Below are 20,448 nucleotides of genomic sequence, written 5' to 3'. Positions count from 1 at the left end.
AAATTGTAGATGTTAATTCAGTATCAAACCTGTAAAGGTTTGAAAGGCAGTAGTCCTCTAATTTTGTGTTTGCAACTCTGTGTCCATAAATACTTGCACTCACAATTTTGTACATGCAATGATATCAGCTAATTGGACACTGAATGGCTTGTTTACAGGCACAAAGCAAGCAGATGTCCAAGTGTTACCTATTGTGCCTGTAGTTGCTGTGAATGCTAAATTGCAAGTGTGGAATTTTGCCTACAGAATGAAAGGCTAGGTTGAGAATTACCTTAAAATTGGGCCCATGAAGTATTTAAGCTGGATCTCACAGTCTTTTCAGATGTAGAACTGCCGCTGACTTCAGTGGGAGTTATACCTGCAGAAAGGCTGCAAGATGGATCCCACCAACTCTAAAATCCAGATTCCAAGCCTGCTTACTCAGAAGAGCTAGGATCAAATTAGCAGTAATGCTTTGTTTCTTTAGTTCCAAACAGAGAACAGTCCATTTAGGGGGACCCTGCTCCACCTTTCCACACACACATTGATACTGTAAAGTGACTCTCTATGATGCATCATGGAGAAGGAAGCTGCTTGGCCAGTGCTTGCACACACAATGCAAAATCTCACGGACAAAGCAGGAGACAACTTCAACTATTTGCTCATCATAGCCAGCCAGAACAGATGTGGCCCAGTTGCAGGGATATCCTGGGGTTTGACTCTGACTTTGGTTTTAGTCCTGAAGATTCTATAGCCTGAGCCTGCTCTGCTGACTTCACTTGTAGTTTAGCATGAGCATCACCTTCTGACTCTAACTCTGCTCACTTTTTCAGGCCTGGCCTCAAACTTTGCAATTATACAGCCTCAGAATTGCTCTGTTCTATTTTTAATAAGAATTCTGAAGTGAAACCGCATCTGTAGGTGGTACTGCACAAACAGGAAGAGCTCAGCACTGCAGAGTCAGTTTGATCAGATATCAAAAACACCTTCAACTTTTGATCTTTCATAGCTCTGCAAAGTCCTAAATTCTGTCTAACAACAAAGAACTAAAGGGATAACTTATATAAATAAAATCATATCCTCTTTCATTGTAATATAAACCAACTTTTAATAATAAAATGTTCTAGCATGTATTTAATGAGAATAACACATACATTTTAATGTAAAACAGTGCACAGTGTAAATGCCCTTAGATCATCTTCTATGCGCCTTTAATGTCTGTACGAACTGCATAGATGTAGGTCAGGATCCTCATCTGGCAGTTTAAATCAGATCCACTGAAGTCAACAAAACTATGCTGATTTACCCCAGGAGAGGATACTGGCCCCTATGTTTTTATTTCTTGGGTGTTTCAATAGTTTTTCTTTACATATCATTACAGTTAATTTTAAATTAGGGGATTTTTCAAGAAATATCATTCTTTTCAACAGCAAATGGCAAGATTAAGTCTTCCAAGATTATGAAGAAGCACAAACTGCTTTGAAACAATGTTCTGCTGATCTGACTGCAGTGCAATGGATTCTACAGTAACTGACGCCTATATCTGAGATGTAACAGGAGACTGACTCACATAAGCCTCAGCTGTGGACTGAGGTGGGTCAGAAGGAATACTGAAAAGTAAATAAAACAAACAAAAGTGTGTTCTCTCCTACCCCCCCCCCAAAAAAAAATCAGTCTGAGCATGAAAGAAACCTAAACGTTAAAAACATTTAATAATTCAGAAAGCCAACACAACCCCTCAAAACTTGTAGTAAGTTATTTTGTGCTAGTTGAAGAAATGAAATTAAAAAAACCTTCACAGCCAGGTGGGAAGAGATGATTTTTAACTTTATATTTGGGATGGATTGGATTGTTAACCAAATAAAACTGGAGTTCATTAATGCCCTGTTCAGCACAAAAAACAAAACAAAACAAAAGAAAACCTTCATTCTCTAGAATGTCCATTACGCCAAACAGTTCCTGGAATCTCCCAACAATGAATTGTTTTAAAAGAGACTATGGCTTTTCTATGGTGAGAGACAATAATGTTAGGTTCCCCCACTGCCGTGAATTTTGTTAGATATAGGTGAATCATTATTAAGGCACTCACTCCAAAAGAACATTATTTCTGGCCTGAGACTGCTGACATGCTCAATGAGTATCAGCCAGTAATTTGGAGAAAATTACTGCACTAATGCTAATACTGATAGAATGGAGAACAATTTTGAAATAGGAAAAAAATAAAGTACATTATATACATGATTCCTTTTTCTTTTAACTTAAAAGCCTTCCTAATACATTTTAATAACTGTATTAAAGACTACTTAAATACTGAAAGATTTTAAATAATGTAGAATTGTTTCCAGTAAACTGGGATTAGCTGTGTAATTGCCAGCATATTGGTCCCATTTTAAACAATATAATTTTTATTTAAATCTTGTATATATAATAACATGATCCAAAACAGATACTCCACTCCACATAAATAACTATAGTTCTTCTGACCTGGTTTTAAAAACTACATCTGTTCAAATAATCAGAGTATAGGACTGCAATTTATTTTCTTTGTAATTTCTCCTAAAAAATCCTTCATTGCCAAACTCTCCTGTAAAATATTATTGTATTTCCAGAATACATAATAGACCATTAGTAAAAAATGTTAATCCCAAACCTGAATGTTACAGTAAGTAAGAGGAAGTAATGGTAAGAAGTATTATGGAATGTATACTCTGCAGCATACAGAGATTGGTTCTCACTGGCCTGAAGAGGAAAACGACTCTAGAAGAAATACTTTGTATTCATATGGAAATAAACCAGAAACTTGAGCTACTTATGGTTCAAAAGTGCAGGTCAGCATGTTAAATCAGTGGTATTTCTGATGCTGTTACTCAAGACCACTGACCAAAATTATGCTGGCAATTAAATGGATGCCAGATACGTTATTGGGATAGTAGATGTGCTTCGTCTTGCTTTTGCTTTATGGATCCATAACTTGAAGGCCACAACTTTCAGCCAGTAGCGCAGCTGAGTCATTAGTAAAGCTGCAGTTTCTTGACATGGAATTGCTATTCCTTCTGGGCATTCTGGCAGAAGGCAGTTCGTTTGTCTCGGCTCAAGGGTGTTTATGGTTAGAGAACTTCTCCAATAGCCAAGGAACCGTAAGAATCTTTGCCCATATACTGTAGGAGTTCTCAGCAGGTGGGCGTCGGAGATTCTTCTCTTACTGAACACGAGACACCCAGCACCATATCCTCCCGTCTCCATTTAACACCACCAGTGTCAGTTGACATGGGTCCTCGGGCAGGGTTGCTCTCAGCTGAACATTTTATTGACTCCATAACATGGGTGTCTCTTTCATTTTTATAAGTCCCCATCTAAAGGTGGCTGACACAGCCTGTAGAGTCTATAAGGGAGGATTAAAAGTTGGTGTTACATGGCATAATGATAATAAAAAGTTGTTAGAATTAGCATGTGATATGCAGCTTCTTTATCACTCTAAAAAGCATTCATTGACAGGATTGACAGGAAAGATTCAGCTAGTTGTAATTATTAATCATTTCGCAAACTAAATGTGCCACTAGAGAATTGCTAATTAAACCACAGAGGTGTTATCTTAAAAAATGACTTTTATTTTTGATACCTTACTCCATCCCTGTGCAACCCAAGTCAGATTCTGGCCTTTAGCAGTTGGCAATCCATAAATTATGATTTTTAATAAGTTTTTTTATTATTTTTCCTGGACTTTTTAACAGAGACAAGTCTCATTCCACTGTGATGCCATTCAATGTAATGTCAATAGGGTTGATTTAACCTTTTTTACAGAGACATTTAAAAATCCTAGAAATTGGAGATGAAAAAATCCCCACTTTCAGCATCTTGTCTAGCTCCCAAATACATGACGGTTCCCTGTTGTATATTTTCTGGGGCTTTGGCCAGTTTAAGTTTAAATAACTCAAATGATGGGGCCTTCCATAACTTCCCTTCCAAAATTATTCCACAGTCTAACAGGACTCACTGCTAGGAAATGTTTCCTGATACTTAGCCCAAATTCATTTTACCTGAAATTAATTTACTTTTGCTCATTTTCGTTCCATTAGGTCTTATGCACTTCACACTGATGAAACCAAATAAGAACCTGTGTCTCTAGGCTTTTCAAATGTAAGTTTTCTAAAATGAACGGCTCTTTAAAACCCTAAAATCAAATATGAGGCTTTTCTCTCCTTCATTCTACTTTATAAATCACAAGTACAACTCCAGGGTTATTTATCCTGAATTACTTCAAACACATTCCACCTTTTAGGATCATAAAAATGGATACTAGGTAATGAATATTCATTAAAAGGGAGAAAATGTCACTGCTGCTCGAATTGTGATGCTTGACATTTGGGATATGGCACAAAGTCACATGTAGACAGTGCATATTCATCGCTTATTGAGCTTGTACTCAGAATCCGAGAGGGGGTGAATGTAGTAGAACCAAAATATTGTTCCCTATGAAAGGTTTCTGAGAAAGCAAAACCAGGCCAAACTGTGTTACAGACAACTTCACCTCAACCACCAACTACTGTTTTGATGACACATGCTTGAAATAACTTTCTACAAGCACCTAAAGCAGTGGTTCCCAAACTACAGGCGCCGCTTGTTCAGGAAAAGCCATTGGCGGGCTGGGCTGGTTTGTTTACCTGCCGCGTCCGCAGGTTCAGCCAATTGCAGCTCCCACTGGCTGCGGTTCGCTGTTCCAGGCCAATGGGGGCTGCAGGAAGCGACGGCCAGCACGTCTCTTGGCCGGTGCCGCTTCCTGCAGCTCCCGTTGACCAAGAGCGGCAAACCACGGCCACTGGGAGCTGCAATCAGCCGAACCTGCGGATGCAGCAGGTAAACAAACCGTGCTGTCCCGTCAGTGGCTTTCCCTAAACAAGCGGTGCCTCTAGTTTGGGAACCATTGATCTAAAGGGTGCAGTTGCCACCGAAGGTGGGGAATTATTTAGGGTGGTCCAATGGGGTATAGATAAGAAACTGGATGAAAAGGAAAAATTGACACTGAAATATATTATGATCTAAGCCCCATCTCATAGGGTTTTCAAAAGTGGATCAGATAAAACACTATAATAGAATAAATCTGCACTATCCAGGAGGAATGCTGTATACCTAAATGATCTTTTCCACTGCTCATTTCAAGGGCCAGAGCTGACTTGTTTTACTCAAATGAATCCCATTGACTTCCATAGGAGCAGATGACTTCCATTGGCTACTTGCATAGCCGAGCAGGATTCGGCCCTAGCATTCTATGAACGTTCAGTGAAGCTATAATGGAACCCTCCTCTCTCTCCTGGGTCTGTTTGGGAGGAGGTGTGGGAGACAGAGAGAGGGGAAATGGGTTAAAAAATCTCTCTCAGAAATAAAGATAGTAAAAACCACCTGAAATTATGTCCTTCAGGGAGAGACAATGAGTATCTTCAGCTCCTATTGGAGTCAGTGGGATTTGCAGGTGTATAGCACCTCTCAAGATTTGACACTCAGACAACAGAATGGCTTTAACTTTGGGCAATTGATTCTTCTAGAAATTGCATCACCATAAATTCACTCTGATCTGAGCTGCTTGCTCTTAAACCCACTCTGCAGTAAATCATGAGACACTCAGGCTACTCCAGACAGTTCATGGGCGCTCTGGCCAAAGTATTAGCTCATGAATTATCTTTGCATAGTTGCAGTCGGATCTGCCATTCAAGAATTTCTGCTCCTCAGCATTCCATAGATAATTGATGGCCACTGAGCTTTAGCAACGCATTGCTATTGTCAAAAAAATCAGCAGTGCTGTTTTATTTAGACAACACAAGTTAATGGTGATTTGATGACAGGATTTGAAACAAAGCTTTTTTAAATACTGGTGCACTTGGTTTAGTATAGTGATGGCTGGGATAGTTCTGTGTATTGCTGCTGAAGAGCTTGTCAATTTGAAAAGGAAATGTCACAGCTGGGTGCAAAGATGCAACACAAATACTCAGATAACACATACTGTATATAACCTACCGGGGTGCAGACTGCGGCATCTGATCCATCACTTTGAGATTTTTAGCAGAGATTTCAACTCTTGGTCCCTAAGGAAACACAGAACTTATGGCATTGATAATATCAATAAAACATCTGACCCTTAAGGGAAAATATTGTAACAGGAGTCTGATTTCTATCTGACAATCCATTAACTACTTTTAGTAGCTCTGGAATCCACTTGGTAGGTACATCAGCCATCTGCATTTACTTAAGATGACAGAAGTCCCAAGGCACTTTACAAGCACTACTGTCTAACACTAGGAGATTGCCACCATATAACATTGTATGCATGAGAACACGTTATGGAATATACAGGATGTATATAAGTATACTATATGACCTACATTTTCAAAGGCCAGCCTCCTTTTCTTTTGTACATGTTTGTACACGTACTTTACAAGGGCATATGCCTGCACATTCTGTACATTTTTCGAACATCTGTGACACAATTTAAATAATGTAACCCTAGGTATGCACTTTAAATAGCCTAATATCCACACATGCAAATGTTAGAATTTGCTCCTGCAAAGTATGCATGCAGTTGTACATATTTTACAGTGTCTGGATGTGGGTGTGTATATGCACAACACATATCTTCACAGAGAAATTAACTGGTATCTCCACAAAAAGAGATCCCAGGGATTAAGATAGTGGCATGCAGGTGATCCAACTAAGGAAGTAGTAATAGGAAGAACCTAAATACTCACTTGCTTTCTCATGATGTCTGTAGCCTGCATGATACATTTGGGTAAAAGTCCATGACTTCGAGCCAGTATGGCTGCTTGTTCCATGGACACACTCAATGTACTTCTGGACATGGGTACATAAGGGAATGATAATCCACAAACAATTTTTTAAAATTACTTATGACTTTTAACAAAGTCTCGAGTTATGACTTTTAACAAAGCTATTTGGCTAGTAACTGCAAATTAACTTGGCCACTACACCATTTTTATGTTTACTTTCTGGCTTCCCATATAAAAGTATATAACCAGTTCTGCAGCCCAGCTCAGTGACACCTCTCCTACACCAGGTAAGCTCAAGAAGCTACACTGTTGTGATTTCAGATGGTGCTATCATTGCTGGTGGTTCACATAAGTGTCTTCCATGAGCTAAAAATCTTCTGAAAATGAGTTATTTTTAACACTGAAATTTTGGGCCATTTAATAAAATGATTTTATTAGCATGTACAAAAAAAGATTTTAAAACTGTTTATTAGAGGAGGTCACCTCTGTGATCAAAAACTGTGTTGACTGAAAGACATATACTCTATGCCCACCGAGCAAAGTAGTTGCATTGGGACATTGAGTCTCAACCACTGTACAGCAGTGCTAGAAGTCACAACCCCCATAAAATAAACCTTGCCAACAGAAGGGTTTTTTTCATTCTCATTTGTAGGGGCCCATCTCTCGCTAGCAGTATGTAACTGACTCAGATGCGTTGCTTAGTTTCTTATACAGAAAAAAATTTAGTATCACAACAGTACCACGGAGTGTTTCTTAAATCTCACCTCTGCATCCCAGTGCCACACATGGCAATCTGACAGGCTCCGAGACGGTAACAGAGCTCTGAGGATATAGGCAGCAGCCCAGCTCCTGGTGTGTTACTATTAGAGTATCCCGACTGGGTGGGTTTTGTAATAAAGGACTTCATCAGTCTGCACAGCTCATCCATTGCATTAATGGGGCGAATAAGCTACACAGGAATAGTGAACACATGCATCAGTGTCATATTTACTCCTTCATTTATATAGACTCTTATAAGAACTTTTTTCCTATGTCTAGTACTCTATGGTAACAGCTCCTTGGTAGATCTAAAGTAACAGCTATTCACAGTAGATACGATTTTCTGCACAAAAAAGTGAGGACTTGGCAAGGGTTTGAAGCAGTCTGTTGCAAGTGAACACAAATCATATCAATCTACTTTCCAGTATATGTTAATAACTGCACTGACAGGGGAGTCCCTGAATTGTCTCCACTATAATAAAAACACCCGAATCTCTGTTTGCTTCTACAGCATGCGCAAACATTCACATGAAGCATCTGCCCCAAATACAGACTGTTTACTACAGAATTGAGCTTTAGGTGAGGGCCTGGGAGATGTTGCTTTTATTGTATTGTATGTTGTGAACAAAATTCTCAAAAAAATAGACTTAAGTGATCATTTCTAAAGTGATTGCAGGCATCAGATTTCTGGGTGACAGAACTCTAAGTGATCCTCAGACGGGCTGATTCAAGATCTTGGGGCAGGGACTGTCTATTTGTTCTGTGTTTGTATTGCACCTAATGCTAGAGAGCTCTAGTCCAGGACTGGGGCTGTAAGGTTCTACCACAATATAAATAATAATAATAATACCTGGTCAATCTTCACTGCTGTTGTATTGGAATCAGTAGGCAAGTTGGATCTCTCAAGGTAAAATGTCCTGCAATTAGCCATTAAGAATTAGATTAGTTGGTGAGCATTTCACTTCACTAAGTACTGCATAACATCTCAGATGGATATGAAAGGGAAGTCCTGTAGTCCAAGATGGTGTATTTTCTTACTGAAACACTTGGATTGTTTCTTTCTATAGTGATTGAAGACTTTTTAGTTTAACTTTAGCTCCGATCAAAAATCTGAAGTCCCAATTGGATGGAAATTGTTTCTGACACATTCCTATATTCAAGGAGGAGTTTACAATTAAGGCTATTTTTTTGCTAAATAATTTAAGAAATTTTCAATACACCAAAGATTAAAAAAAACTCCTTCTGATTAAAAAACAACATGTGAAACTTAAATGGAATATCTTTTTTCCTAGAACTCTCCTTTCCATATCACTGGCGTTTCCAAAGAATCACTGTGTACAAGACATGAGGCCACCAGGAAGAAAAATCTGTCTGTGTCTGAACAAACAGCACCCTTTTCTTTTTTTATTGGGGGATGGGCAGAGAGGCACATTACCTGAGTTTACGGTAATATTGCTGCACTTTTTCAAGTGAGACGCCATTAATCTGTTGTGGGAGTTCTTGTAGAGATGAGTCACCTGGCTGTGGCTGGCTATCTGGGCTTTCAAGAGCTGGAAGGAGACAAGATTTTTAATAAATATATTACTCTAGCTATCATTTTTTCATTTGATTGTCTCTCTAGTTCATCCCCCTACTAGATAGCTGCCAAAACATGTCAAAGACCAACCATGTGAAAAATAAGATGAATTTATTTCTCTCAGTGGAGATGTCTTCTGTGAACCACAGTTTTCATTACGACTCCTCAAAGGGCAAGGGGTACTATGGTACCAGATCACTGGAATATGGTCATAGTGTTATTTCATTGAAGGAAGTATCCTATGCTGGATGCCACAATGCAGGACAGTGAATTAGCTGGTCCACAAGAGGTCCCTTGATTTTCAGCCCAGATGATTCTATGAATACACACATATGTGTGCACAGAAAATGTGTCCTTTAGAAATCCCAGTCTGTGGCATAGGAACATGGACATTTCCAGACTAGATCAGACCCATGGTATGTCTAGTCCAATATCCTGTCTCTGATTAGATGCTTCAGAGCAAGATGCAAGAAACCCCACAGCGGCATATGTGCGGATAATCTGCTCCCCACAAACATCTCAACCTAACCTTTTTAGAACATATTAACCGCCCACCTCAGAATATCAGATTATTATTCTGGGGAGAAGTTAATTTTTGCCTCTTAAAATATTTTCAATGGAGTTGTCAGTTTTGTTTCAATAACAAATTTATGGTCATTCCTTAATAATGAACCTTAAAATGTTTAGCAACTAATTAGATTCACATCACTAGTTTTTCTTGGTCAAGAATTTCGTGGTCACCTTTTGTAAAGAGCACCGTGTGCAGCTTCAAGCTTCCCCCATTCTGAAAGCGAGACGGCAGTTTGGAGAAGTAGTAGCTGTCAAGGTAAAAGATAATCTTCAAGGCCTGCCGACTTCCTTCAATGTGGTAGAAGACGTGAGTATCTGGGGAAACAAAGATAAAGACGTTTGTGTTTTTCCGAAACAGCTGTGAGAGACTAGCAGTGTCTGCATATGTCAATCCATTTAATAACATCTCGTTACTGAATTGTTAGAAGTGGTAGTAAGCGATGGAGATGCTGTGCTCAGAAGAAGCATGTTGTTTACAAGACATGCCATCGATTAACATGATGTTTGATACCATCACACTGATTGCTTTGCTTGTACGTCAGATCCCTTTCCCTCACTGTGTTCTCTTCTCCTCTGTCAGATTTCTAAACACTGTGGAGCAGGGACTGTCTACTACTCTGTATGTGTACATCACCTAGCACAATGGGGCCCTGTTCTTAGCTTGTCCCTGGGCACTACTGCAGTAAACATGGTTAATCCTGTCATGTGAGCTTGTACTGGATAAACACGGCAAGAGTGTGTGTCCTTTCCCTGCCGAAAGGCTGGTGAATTACAAACATCTGTCTGGAGCTGCTCAGCCCAGCGGTCATGTCTCTCCACATGCTGGGCAAGAAACACAGGCAGGGCCCAGTGGTTCCCAACTGTAGAGAATTTACACGTGGCATCATTAGATGAATGTAGGCAGTGAGGTTGACGCTACTAGCCCTACTATTGTGCAGTCAATTAACAGGTCTGGAGGCAAGGTCTTCAGCAATTATCCGCAGTTATGATTATAATTTCTGTTACACTTTAGCCACTACAGTTGACAGAGACACAAATACTTACTATTTCAAATGTCAGACTTAGAAGGATACAGGGCTAAGGAGATGGGATTTGAACCTGCAATTTGAATCTAGATATTCCAAAATGGATACTCAGTCTGATAAAAGATAGCAAGGGATACACATCTCACTAAGTCTCTCCTCCTTGCTCATATGAGGCAAGTCCTAGCAGTAGTCCTGGTTATGAAGAAAGCTGATTGGCTATTTTCCTTTCTTCCTGGTCCAGAGAACGGGGAGAGCGGATGTGAGTGATCATTTTAGGGCCCAATCGCGCAATGTACCCTTGGGTGTGGTGCTGTGTGGCTTTAACTCCCATTACATTCCATGGAAGTTGTGGGAGTGCGGCACTTCACAAGAGATGCTCAGCACCTTTCAGGATTGAGCACTTCTGAAGGATTTAATATCATGGAGTAAATTAACCAGGAATACAAGCAAGAAAGAAGAGTTCATAGAAAAACCTAAAAAATCTCACTTGCTACGAGGCTTTCGTCCAGCTGCTTGAAATAAAAGGCAACCTTATCCAGCTCAGACAGAGTGACTGGGATGTCTTCTAGCATGATGCGCTCTTCTTTCTGAGGTGGAGAGAAACAAACATGAATGGGTAATCTATCTAAGGGGAGAGGCAGAAAAGCAGAGACATCAGAGGTGTGGAAAACTGGATGGTTCAAGAGACTGAGAACAGGGAGGGGAGAGCGAATCTTTCAACAAATCCAGCCCAGGTCAGTAATGAATGAAGGTTGTTTCCAATTGACGACTGTGTGAAATGAGCTTCGGTTGCCTCAGCCCAGTTCTCAGTGGACAGGGGTTCACCGCTACTGGTAATATTGGCCCCCTTCTTGGTAGACTCTGAAGGAAGTCAAAGGAATGAACGGATCTTGGAGAGTAAACTCCCTTCTCCAAAATGTACCCCCTCCCCGCATACTACCCTGAGGACTAAGCCAATTAGTTAGTTAGGGTGAAAAATATCTGTGTTCTCACATCCCCTGCAATTTCAAGGAATAACAGAGCTGTGCAGTGGATTGTATTTAATTGTAACACATTGTCCATGTTTCTATTTAACAATGGGCATAAAATGTGTCTCACTCATAGCTCTTGCTTTTGTCAGACCTGATTTCCCTTCATAGCTTCACACTCATTTTCCTTCTAAAATTATTATTTTAGCTTAGATCTTGCAGAAGTTGGTGGCATTTGCCTGAGAGCTTCCTACTCAACACAGGCCTGTGGATTTTACGAGTCCTGCCCTTCTCATACCTAGATGTGGTGCCTCCAGGTCAGGCTTGGAGCACATAGTTAGGGCAGCATGACAGGAAGCTTTTAATACCACTGCCTGTGATGCACCTTCACTCAGCACATGGAGAAAGGACCAGATTTTCAGTTTGCTCTTAGCTCTGGGAACACCAAGAACCATTTTTGTCTGCTTGTTGAAATTCATTTTCTCACCAGCAGAGGTCAGGTCACACACACTTTCCTAGCAACTGTGAAATTAGTCCACAGTAAAGAAGGCAGCATTACTCCAGACAAGGAAACCTCTCTGGCAAAATACCAACCTGCCCCTTCTCTAAGGGGCAGGCTGTCTATTATCTTTCAATGGTGAAATGTGTTCACCTGGCCCAGGCCAGTAGTTTAGCATTTGTGGGGATCAGTGTGTGAAGGGTAGGACATTAGGATGAGGATAACAGCGGATTCCTTGAGGAGGTAGGAGTTTCCATATAGATAAACCTGGCCAGGAGGTGAGTAGGAGGAAAGTGTCTATGTGACCTTGAAGAGGCCAAGAGAGCCAGCATTCACTGTGGAGCTGTGAAACCCATTCTTTAGAATCTCTCTTACCACGCTGGGGGACAGTAGGGACTGGTAGTGGAGTAAAACCCCAGTGGCAGCTATCTGCTCCAGCCATTTCCTGCTGGCATCCCTGCTGTTCTCTTCATATTCCCCATTGTTATTGTATCTGTAGTTGAGAGCAGCCAGCAACTGCTCGGAGAAAGTGCAAATAGCAGCCACGAGGGACTGGCAGAAAATGACATCTCGTCTCAACTGCAGCTCAGTATCTGCCAGAGAGAAGGGAAGAGAGTCACAAAGGAGTCGGAGGGAGTTTGTCTGAGATGAAATAGAAGGCAATCTCTGTATGACCTTTGATTTGAGCTGTCATCTTGCACAGGCTCCTGTTATCTGTCTTCTATGGGGGGGGGGGGGAGAGAGAGAGAGAGAGAGAGAGAGGATTTTCCAGCCCAATCTTCCTTTTGTTTCTCCCAGACAGATGCCCTGTGCCTACTTGTCCATTTCTCTGATTACAAGGACTAGATGAGGCTCCCTGTGTCATCAATGCCAGACCTGGCCTGATCCCCTTCATTGACAACTGCATTCATGAAACAGGGTCTCCACTATTAGTGATGCCACTTCCCTTACCTCCCACGTTAGGAAGGTTTCCCAGACATGACAGTCCACTAATGGTACCATTTGGTTCATGTTTGCCTGAGGGAATCTCCACAGTGTTAATTGTGCTTCCACTGAGCTTGCCAGTCAGTCTTATGCCAGATAAACTGTGTCACACTTCAGGGGACTGCAGATTGTACAAAGAACATGGAAAGGGCAGGAAAGGGAAGCACATGAATAAATTAAGAGCAGCTTCCTAGGCACCTTGGGTTTTTCCTGATATGCGGTAGGTAGGTTATAGCAGCCTCTCTTGTTTCCAAGAGTGTTTTCTGCAGAACGAATCTGAATACATCACACCGAGGCTTTGAAGATACAGATTATTTTTATAAAGCACGGAATGCAACAATGAGAGAACTAAGACAATCAAGACCAAGGGCCAGATCCTCAGCACAGGGCAAGTCTCCTTTGCATCACTAGAGGTGAAGCAAAGAGGGCTCAAAGCTGCTCTACAGACAACGGACTCCGTAGATGATGTAAAGGTGGCACAGCCAGCTCTACACCACCTGCTCCTCCACCCTCTATGGAGGGTGTTCCATAAAGGGCTGAGGAGGAGGGATAGGATGGGGCAGAGCCAAAGCCATTACAGCTGTACTTTATACCAGGGGTCGGTTTGGATCCCAGCCAGCCCCAGGATTGGGGGAAGCAAAAAGGTGGCTTAGAGCCACTTTTGCCTCCCACCCTCACTTGGAGCAGCTGAGAATCAAGCCCCAGATTTTCAACCATCTTTTAAAATGATCCAGCAAATGATGAGGGTATATTATTTGTTATTATGGATTGCCCTTTTTACAGATACAAAATATGGCTATTAAAATGTGCCAATGAAGTAACTGCATAAATAGGGAGAGAGAGTTATCTGATTTGCCAGTGTGTGTTTTTTCCCCTTGTAACGATGATGCCTGCAATGTATACTAGTACAAACTTAGGGTACTGCAATCTAAGTCCAGGGTTCAGATTCAGACTCAATGCCTAACCCCCCCACCTTCCATCTACTCACAAATTGCACTAATCAAGGGCTCAGGCCAGGGTCCCAGGACAATATGGGGGGAGGAGGGTCCAAGCCTGAGTCAAGTCAGGTCCCAGAGTTCAAGCCCAAATTATCTGCAGTGTATACACAATCCCACTGGACTCGTGCACTGGGAATCTGCCAAAAGTGTCCCCAATCCCAAGGGCTGACTATTTTGTCCTCTGGACAGTCAAGTTTGGTGGACAATCAATTTTTCCCCCACTACACCATGAACAAAAAAATTAGAGTAGTCCCATTTTAGGAGAGTGCAAGGAAGTCTGGGATATGGGTGGTTGGTCTCAGGGCCGTACAATGCAGTGTAGATGCTGGGGCCCCACATTTCAACAGGTCCCAACCTAGGTTACAAATGAGTGTAGACTCTCCAGCGCGAGGTTAACAAACCCAGGGTTTACTACCTCAGTGTCTTCTAACCCTGGGCTTACACTGCTGTGCAACATAGCCTTAGGGTCTTAGACTGCTCCTATTAAAATCAATAATAAAACTCCCATTGTCTTCAGTAAGGCAGAATCAAGCCCTTAGGACTTTGGTATGTGAATTTGGCTCTTGTTAACACTAAAAGAGCTTATATAGGTGCACTGAGGAAATAATGAGCTGGTTAAAGAGGAAATGCACATCCTGAAATTATACACAGGGCAAAACCCAAACTCTTTATCTGGATAGTCTGCTTGAAAAGAATGACAGGCCCACAACCTCATAATGAATTGTGCAATAGCGTCTCGTTTTTTGCTGCATGTCTCCAGTGCATCAAGAAACAATGAAGGCCAACTGAGAATGAGGCTTACACAAGGGGAAGAAGATGAAGAAAGGGCAAAGGGACATGGTGTTTGATGACATTTACAACATGCTTGGTGATACAGGAGCATAAGCAAGACTAAGCAAAAAGGAAGTAGGAAAGAGCTGCCCAGCATGAGGAGTACAAGAGATGGCATAATGTCATCAATAGTGCGCTTGAACCAGATTTGCAAGCACACCACTAGTTGGATAATGTAGTGTGATCTCTGTAACTGGAGAGAGCGATTCCAACGTAGGCATGCATATACACGTTCCGGCCAAGCTACACACTTTAGAACATCTGCCAGCATGGCAAAATTTTCCACCAATACCCCAAACCAGAAGCCCTTACCTGTGCATTTTAGCAAGGCCAGAAGCAGCTGATTCTTCCCATCTAAAAGAGTAAAGAGAAGGAAAGACCTGATAAACATGATGCAAAGGTGGATTTGATTGTACCCTGCTGACACCTCTCTCCATTTTATTTAGTCTAGAGTTAATCCTCACTAAAAAACATTTGATAAAACAGGGAGTGAGGAACAAATCAGGCACCTTGATAGATTAATGCTCCATCGACTACCATGAATTATGGGGAACAAATTGCACATGTGGAGGAATCCCTACAGAGGTGACTTCAGTGCTGGGACTTGCACTTGAGTAGACATCATCAGACTCGGTCATTCTACCTGAATCCTACTGTTGCTTTTTAAGCAAGGCGTTTTGTAAATGTAATGGTTCAGGGAGTTACAGGGACTGATTACACCCATCTTCTTCACTCATCTCCTTTCAGAATCTGCCTTTTTTCTATTTCATTTTCTTCAAATGTTTTTTAAAATTACACCAGCAAGTAAGTCACTTTGACACAATTCAGTCCCTACAGACTTCGGAAGTAGACTAAGAGAATTAGAAAAAATTCCTCATGATCATTCAATCACAGTTGTTGTGCTGCAATACATCATCACTGGGAAGAATAATAACCCACTCTCCCCATTTCTCTCTAAAATCCAGGTCTATTCATAACCTATATTTCAATTACCATATTAAAATTAGGGGACAAAATTAACTGCCAGACTGTGTGACCAGAAGTCTACCTAGCACAGCATCTTGTCTCTGATGGTGGCCTATATCAGCAGCTTCCAAGGGAGGTGCAACAAAAACAGTGCTTAATTTGTGCCAGGACTTGCTAGGGCTGAGCACCTCTAGGCTTGACATTAATAGCCCCAGCACCTCTGGGCTTGCTGCATCAGTTATGAAAGTGAAAAAATTCTTGAGCCCTAGGACCTTATTGCTTGAGCCTTGGCACCTCTTTCATATTAAATACTGAACAAAACTGTGCACTAGACAGTTACAGAACAACCTGCCCCTTAGGAATGTTTCCTCCTGACCCTGATAGCTAAGATGTTGATTATGTTCTTTAGCATGAGGGCAAAAATAAAGCAAGAACTGGATATTTCAAACCCATTCCATTTTAATATTTTGCAAAGTTGCTGGGCACTTAGGGAAAGAAGATTTTTCCATAGATACAATTTGTACCTTAACAATCATGTATGGACCAAAACCAAATGTCAGAACAACCCCAACCAGTGGAGATGTTTGGCTCCAAACTCTGCAACTGGTTTTTAGCTCCCTAATGAACTCAACAAAAACGTCGGATCAGGCCCCTCCCCCTTTTTATTCACTTCCATGGATTTTACAGCTTTGCTCATCTCTAGAAACAAAACAATCCTTTAACACTGAAACTGATAAATGACCACCCCGCATTCACAGACCTTCCACATGTTTTTGAATGGTTTCAACAAGGTTCTTGATACGCAGTGGAAGGTTCCAGGGATCTTCTTGGACACTGAATTGAATATTATTCCGGCACCTTATTGTGGTTTCTTCCTTCTGTTTAAATTCTGCCGCAAGAGAGAGAAATTAGTCCAGCCAGTGGAGAGATGCCTCAGAGTAGCTCATAGCTATATCATTTTCATATAGGCCTAACCAATGAATACACCACCTACAGCAACCATCACCAGTAAGGGAATTTCTTAAATGGGTCTGATACAGATGGAAAAAAAGATTGCTGTTTCCTATAGTCTTGTCAAAAACCGGGTCCTAGCTTGTTATATTTTTGGCATCATACCCAAAAATTAGTCATGCGACTCACAGGCACAATACACTGGAACTGTGTGATTCACTTCTTTTGCAATATATTACAAAGATATCCCTGAGCACCACAGCTGCAGAACTAAGCTCAGCATTCCCTTCTGGTTCTCTCTGTCTCTTCTAATGTATAGCCAAGTGTGTCTGTGTCACCTCCTGGAGGAAATCAGACCCACCCTAAGATTGACTGTCACACCGACTTAAGGCTGCGGCTGCTGGGAAAGTATAAGCTAGTTAATATTCTGCTTTGCTTCACCACGTAGAAGTCTATGTATTTTGAACTGAAGAGAGTAAATTCTATTCCTTATGATGCAGTTATGCAGTTTAGCCAAACACTCTGGTGTCAGTGATATTGCGTGCCAAATTACTGTCTCCAAAAAGAGACAGGATGATTTGCAAATTCTCACCCATCACTGAGATGTGACCATGGTAAGCTCTCCTTTTAATGCTTATTTCCAACTCGGGACTGCATTAAGAAGGTAATTTGGGAAAAGATTCCAGTTGACTATAATCAGGGCTTGTCTATTCCTGTAGTGTGATTCCCGGTGATTAATATGGGACCATCCTGAAGCTGCAGTGAACTGAAAGGCTCTTTCAGTGCAATTGATCCAGTTTGAATAGACAAGTCTGTGTTTAAGTGAAACAAACAAAATAAAGCTTGAAGGAAATATATGCAGGGTGGCTGCTATTTCCTTACTGCATTCAAAGAACGTGAGGGCAGTGATAGGTACTCTACAGCTGTTTAAATGTCACAGGAACATGGCTTTTCAAAACATTTCCACAGCGTTCACAGGAGCCTCTCTTAACTCTGAAGAAGAGTGACCATGCAAGTTGCCAATGTAGCTAAAAATAGCAGATAAAAGAAAGAGAGAGAGCCCTTGACAAGAGCACCTGAAGATCAGCCAAGATAACAGAAGAGTTTAGGTTCCAAGAGGAAAAGGAAATGTAGCAAATGTTTAGGAAATAAACTCCTCTCTTTTTCAGAGAGAAAAAAACATATTCTGGTCACCAAACTCACAAGGCCAAATTCCCATCATCCTCTTTGAGGAAAAGAAACACAGCATCATTTGTGCTCTCTTTAGGAATGGATTGATTTCCAGAATGTGTGTTGGTGTTGTGTGTGGTGTTACTCTGGCAATTATCCATCCCCAAAAAGATGTGGAGTAGTTCCTTAAGCAAACTTATGCAGAACTTTTGGGTGCCACAGAGCTGCAGTACCTGACCCTCCATCAGCTTGTTAGGGTTGTGCTACAGAGGTGAGTCCTCCAGGATGTGTAGAGATCCCACTGAACAGTACATAATACCAATGGTCAACACGTCACTGGTCACTTATATGTCCAGTTATTGTGCCTGCATACATAACTGTTGTAACTGTGTGTGCAAATTATCTGTGCACAATTTTGTACATGAACTCGGGTGTACTGACTTCTGAACCTCTAGTTCTTAATGTTAAGGGCTTGTTGTATTCTGGGAAATTACATTATTTAATACAACCAAACTGTTTTTCTTTTACCTTGCAAACTGTGGTCCATTGGAAAGTGCTTGGTTTCTTCAAAGGCCTTGGTTATGACTGATCCTTTGAGGAGCGCATTGATAGCATCCACCTGGAGCAGGAATTATATTAGGTCACTCTTCGTAAAACTCCAGGAGAATTTTTGAAGAGGCCACTTATTGCGGAAAAGTGCAAAAAGAGTTGCATTTGCTGCATGTTGGCGCTAACACATTCACTTAAGCTAAGCTGGATGCCTCCACACCAGTCTAGAGCTATTAATTTTGATGGAAGTCTCATCCTTAGCAAACATAATTAAACCATTCCAGCCCTCATCTCTCCCCAGGAGCCTAGTATGAATTATGCGTATGCACTGTCAGCATGAGAGTCATGAGCTGGGCTCTGGTGAACAAGGGGGACAGAGAAGAACAATTTAGCTGAAGTTATAAATGTGTAAAGACATCTTTTGGTTACATTCTTTTCCACTAATAGGAGGCTGTTTTTCCAAAAATTATGTCCATGAGATCTTTTCTGACCACTCATAACAGGAAGATTTCACTCATTGTTGGTTTTCACACATCTGTTTTCAAAGCTCTTTGTCATGAATCCAAAAGCTGCAGGTCACCCTTGTCCTAATCACACAAAGCAACCTGAATGTTGGTGGAGACAAAACTGTTTCCTCAAACTATCTTACATCCACTTCCTCGCATCTTATTCCAAAACCTTGTTAGCTGGATCTCTACTGAGGTATGATTTAATAATGCAGACTCTGATATTTCTGACACCTTGTTCTGTGATGTAGCGTACACTGCTTCATGTAACTGTGCTAGTGTCCTGTACCTGGTTAAAAAGATGCTCAAGACAGCCATGAAGTTTGTCTTGTTTGTCCGAAGGAATCCTCATGTCATTGGGAAGTTCGTCACCTAATAAAGGAAAGATGAATTTTTTTTTATAAACCATCTAATCAATTTGGGTCTCTCACCTCTTGTGATGTGGTTACGGCACAACCAAAAAAGCACTGTGACCGTGATTTTAATGATGAAGAATATTATTGCAATATAATCACCTTGAAGAGATCAGTGAGGACAAATTGAGTGGCTTGCGAGCTCTCCTTCCCCAGTCCACAGATCAAAATATTTTTCAGACTATGCAAATACCCTCTGTAAGCAAATCAGCAACAAAGGACTCTAATCTGGCCTAATTTCTCCTCCACACACCAAGAGTACAATGGTCCACTGAGGAAAGAGCAGACCTCTAACTCCTTAATTATCATGTGACTAGTTTGGTCTGTGTTCCTTTGAATGAACCGCCTTTGCAGCTAAACACCCTGGTAACAACAACCAGCAAAGCTGTAGATGTTTAGCCTGCTGTGCTATCTGATGTTGGAGAGCCTCTTTTATTATGCCTGGCTGATAGCCAGGTACTCACTCACCTGATCCCATCTCATCGCTGCCCAGGTAAGAACTGTTACTCCGTACACTGGTGTAGGAGAGCACAGAGTCTCGGTTACTGTTACACTCACTGGAAGGAGAAGAAAGGAAGACGCTGAATATTTTTCCTTATCCGGGGCCTTGACTCAGTTATCACTCGTTTTATATTCAACCCTATAGTGCCTCAGGGAAATGTCCTTATTCATTAATGTAAGCTGACTTGAATAGGGACTGAATAATGCTAAGTAAGGCCTCCTGATTTGGCTAGTAAAGATATGTTACACTGCAATTAAAAACCCACGGCTGGCCTGTGCCAGCTGACTTGGGCTAGGGGGCTGTTTAATTGCAGGGTAGATGTTCGGGCTGGAGCTGGGGCTCTAGGACGCTGTGAGGTGAGAGGGTCCCAGAGCTTGGCCTACACCACAATTAAACAGCCCTTAGCCCAAGCCCTGCAAGCCCAAG

The 20,448-nt window shown here is 41.4% G+C and overlaps 1 protein-coding gene across 6 annotated transcripts in view; it reads right to left on the bottom strand.

Annotated features, from left to right (window-relative positions):
- Positions 1-1,070: 1,070 nt before the first annotated feature.
- PREX1 (phosphatidylinositol-3,4,5-trisphosphate dependent Rac exchange factor 1) overlaps positions 1,071-20,448 on the bottom strand; it is a 222,185-nt gene continuing 202,807 nt past the window's right edge. For all 6 annotated transcript variants that reach the window (XM_038369848.2, XM_038369847.2, XM_043495591.1 and 3 more), the window contains exons 27-40: positions 19,989-20,077; positions 19,397-19,479; positions 18,581-18,671; positions 16,692-16,820; positions 15,278-15,319; positions 12,528-12,745; positions 11,173-11,272; positions 9,832-9,975; positions 8,950-9,064; positions 8,365-8,431; positions 7,520-7,704; positions 6,717-6,819; positions 5,989-6,056; positions 1,071-3,361 (exon numbers count right to left, since the gene is read on the bottom strand). In XM_038369848.2, coding sequence (XP_038225776.1) covers positions 3,319-3,361; positions 5,989-6,056; positions 6,717-6,819; positions 7,520-7,704; positions 8,365-8,431; positions 8,950-9,064; positions 9,832-9,975; positions 11,173-11,272; positions 12,528-12,745; positions 15,278-15,319; positions 16,692-16,820; positions 18,581-18,671; positions 19,397-19,479; positions 19,989-20,077 — 1,477 coding nt within the window. In that variant the 3' untranslated portion in view covers positions 1,071-3,318. The remainder of the gene's footprint in view (positions 3,362-5,988; positions 6,057-6,716; positions 6,820-7,519; positions 7,705-8,364; positions 8,432-8,949; positions 9,065-9,831; positions 9,976-11,172; positions 11,273-12,527; positions 12,746-15,277; positions 15,320-16,691; positions 16,821-18,580; positions 18,672-19,396; positions 19,480-19,988; positions 20,078-20,448) is intronic.

Source organism: Dermochelys coriacea, chromosome 13 (assembly GCF_009764565.3).
Source record: "Dermochelys coriacea isolate rDerCor1 chromosome 13, rDerCor1.pri.v4, whole genome shotgun sequence".
Lineage (NCBI taxonomy): Eukaryota > Metazoa > Chordata > Testudines > Dermochelyidae > Dermochelys > Dermochelys coriacea.
This window is presented reverse-complemented; position numbering and strand designations above follow the sequence as displayed.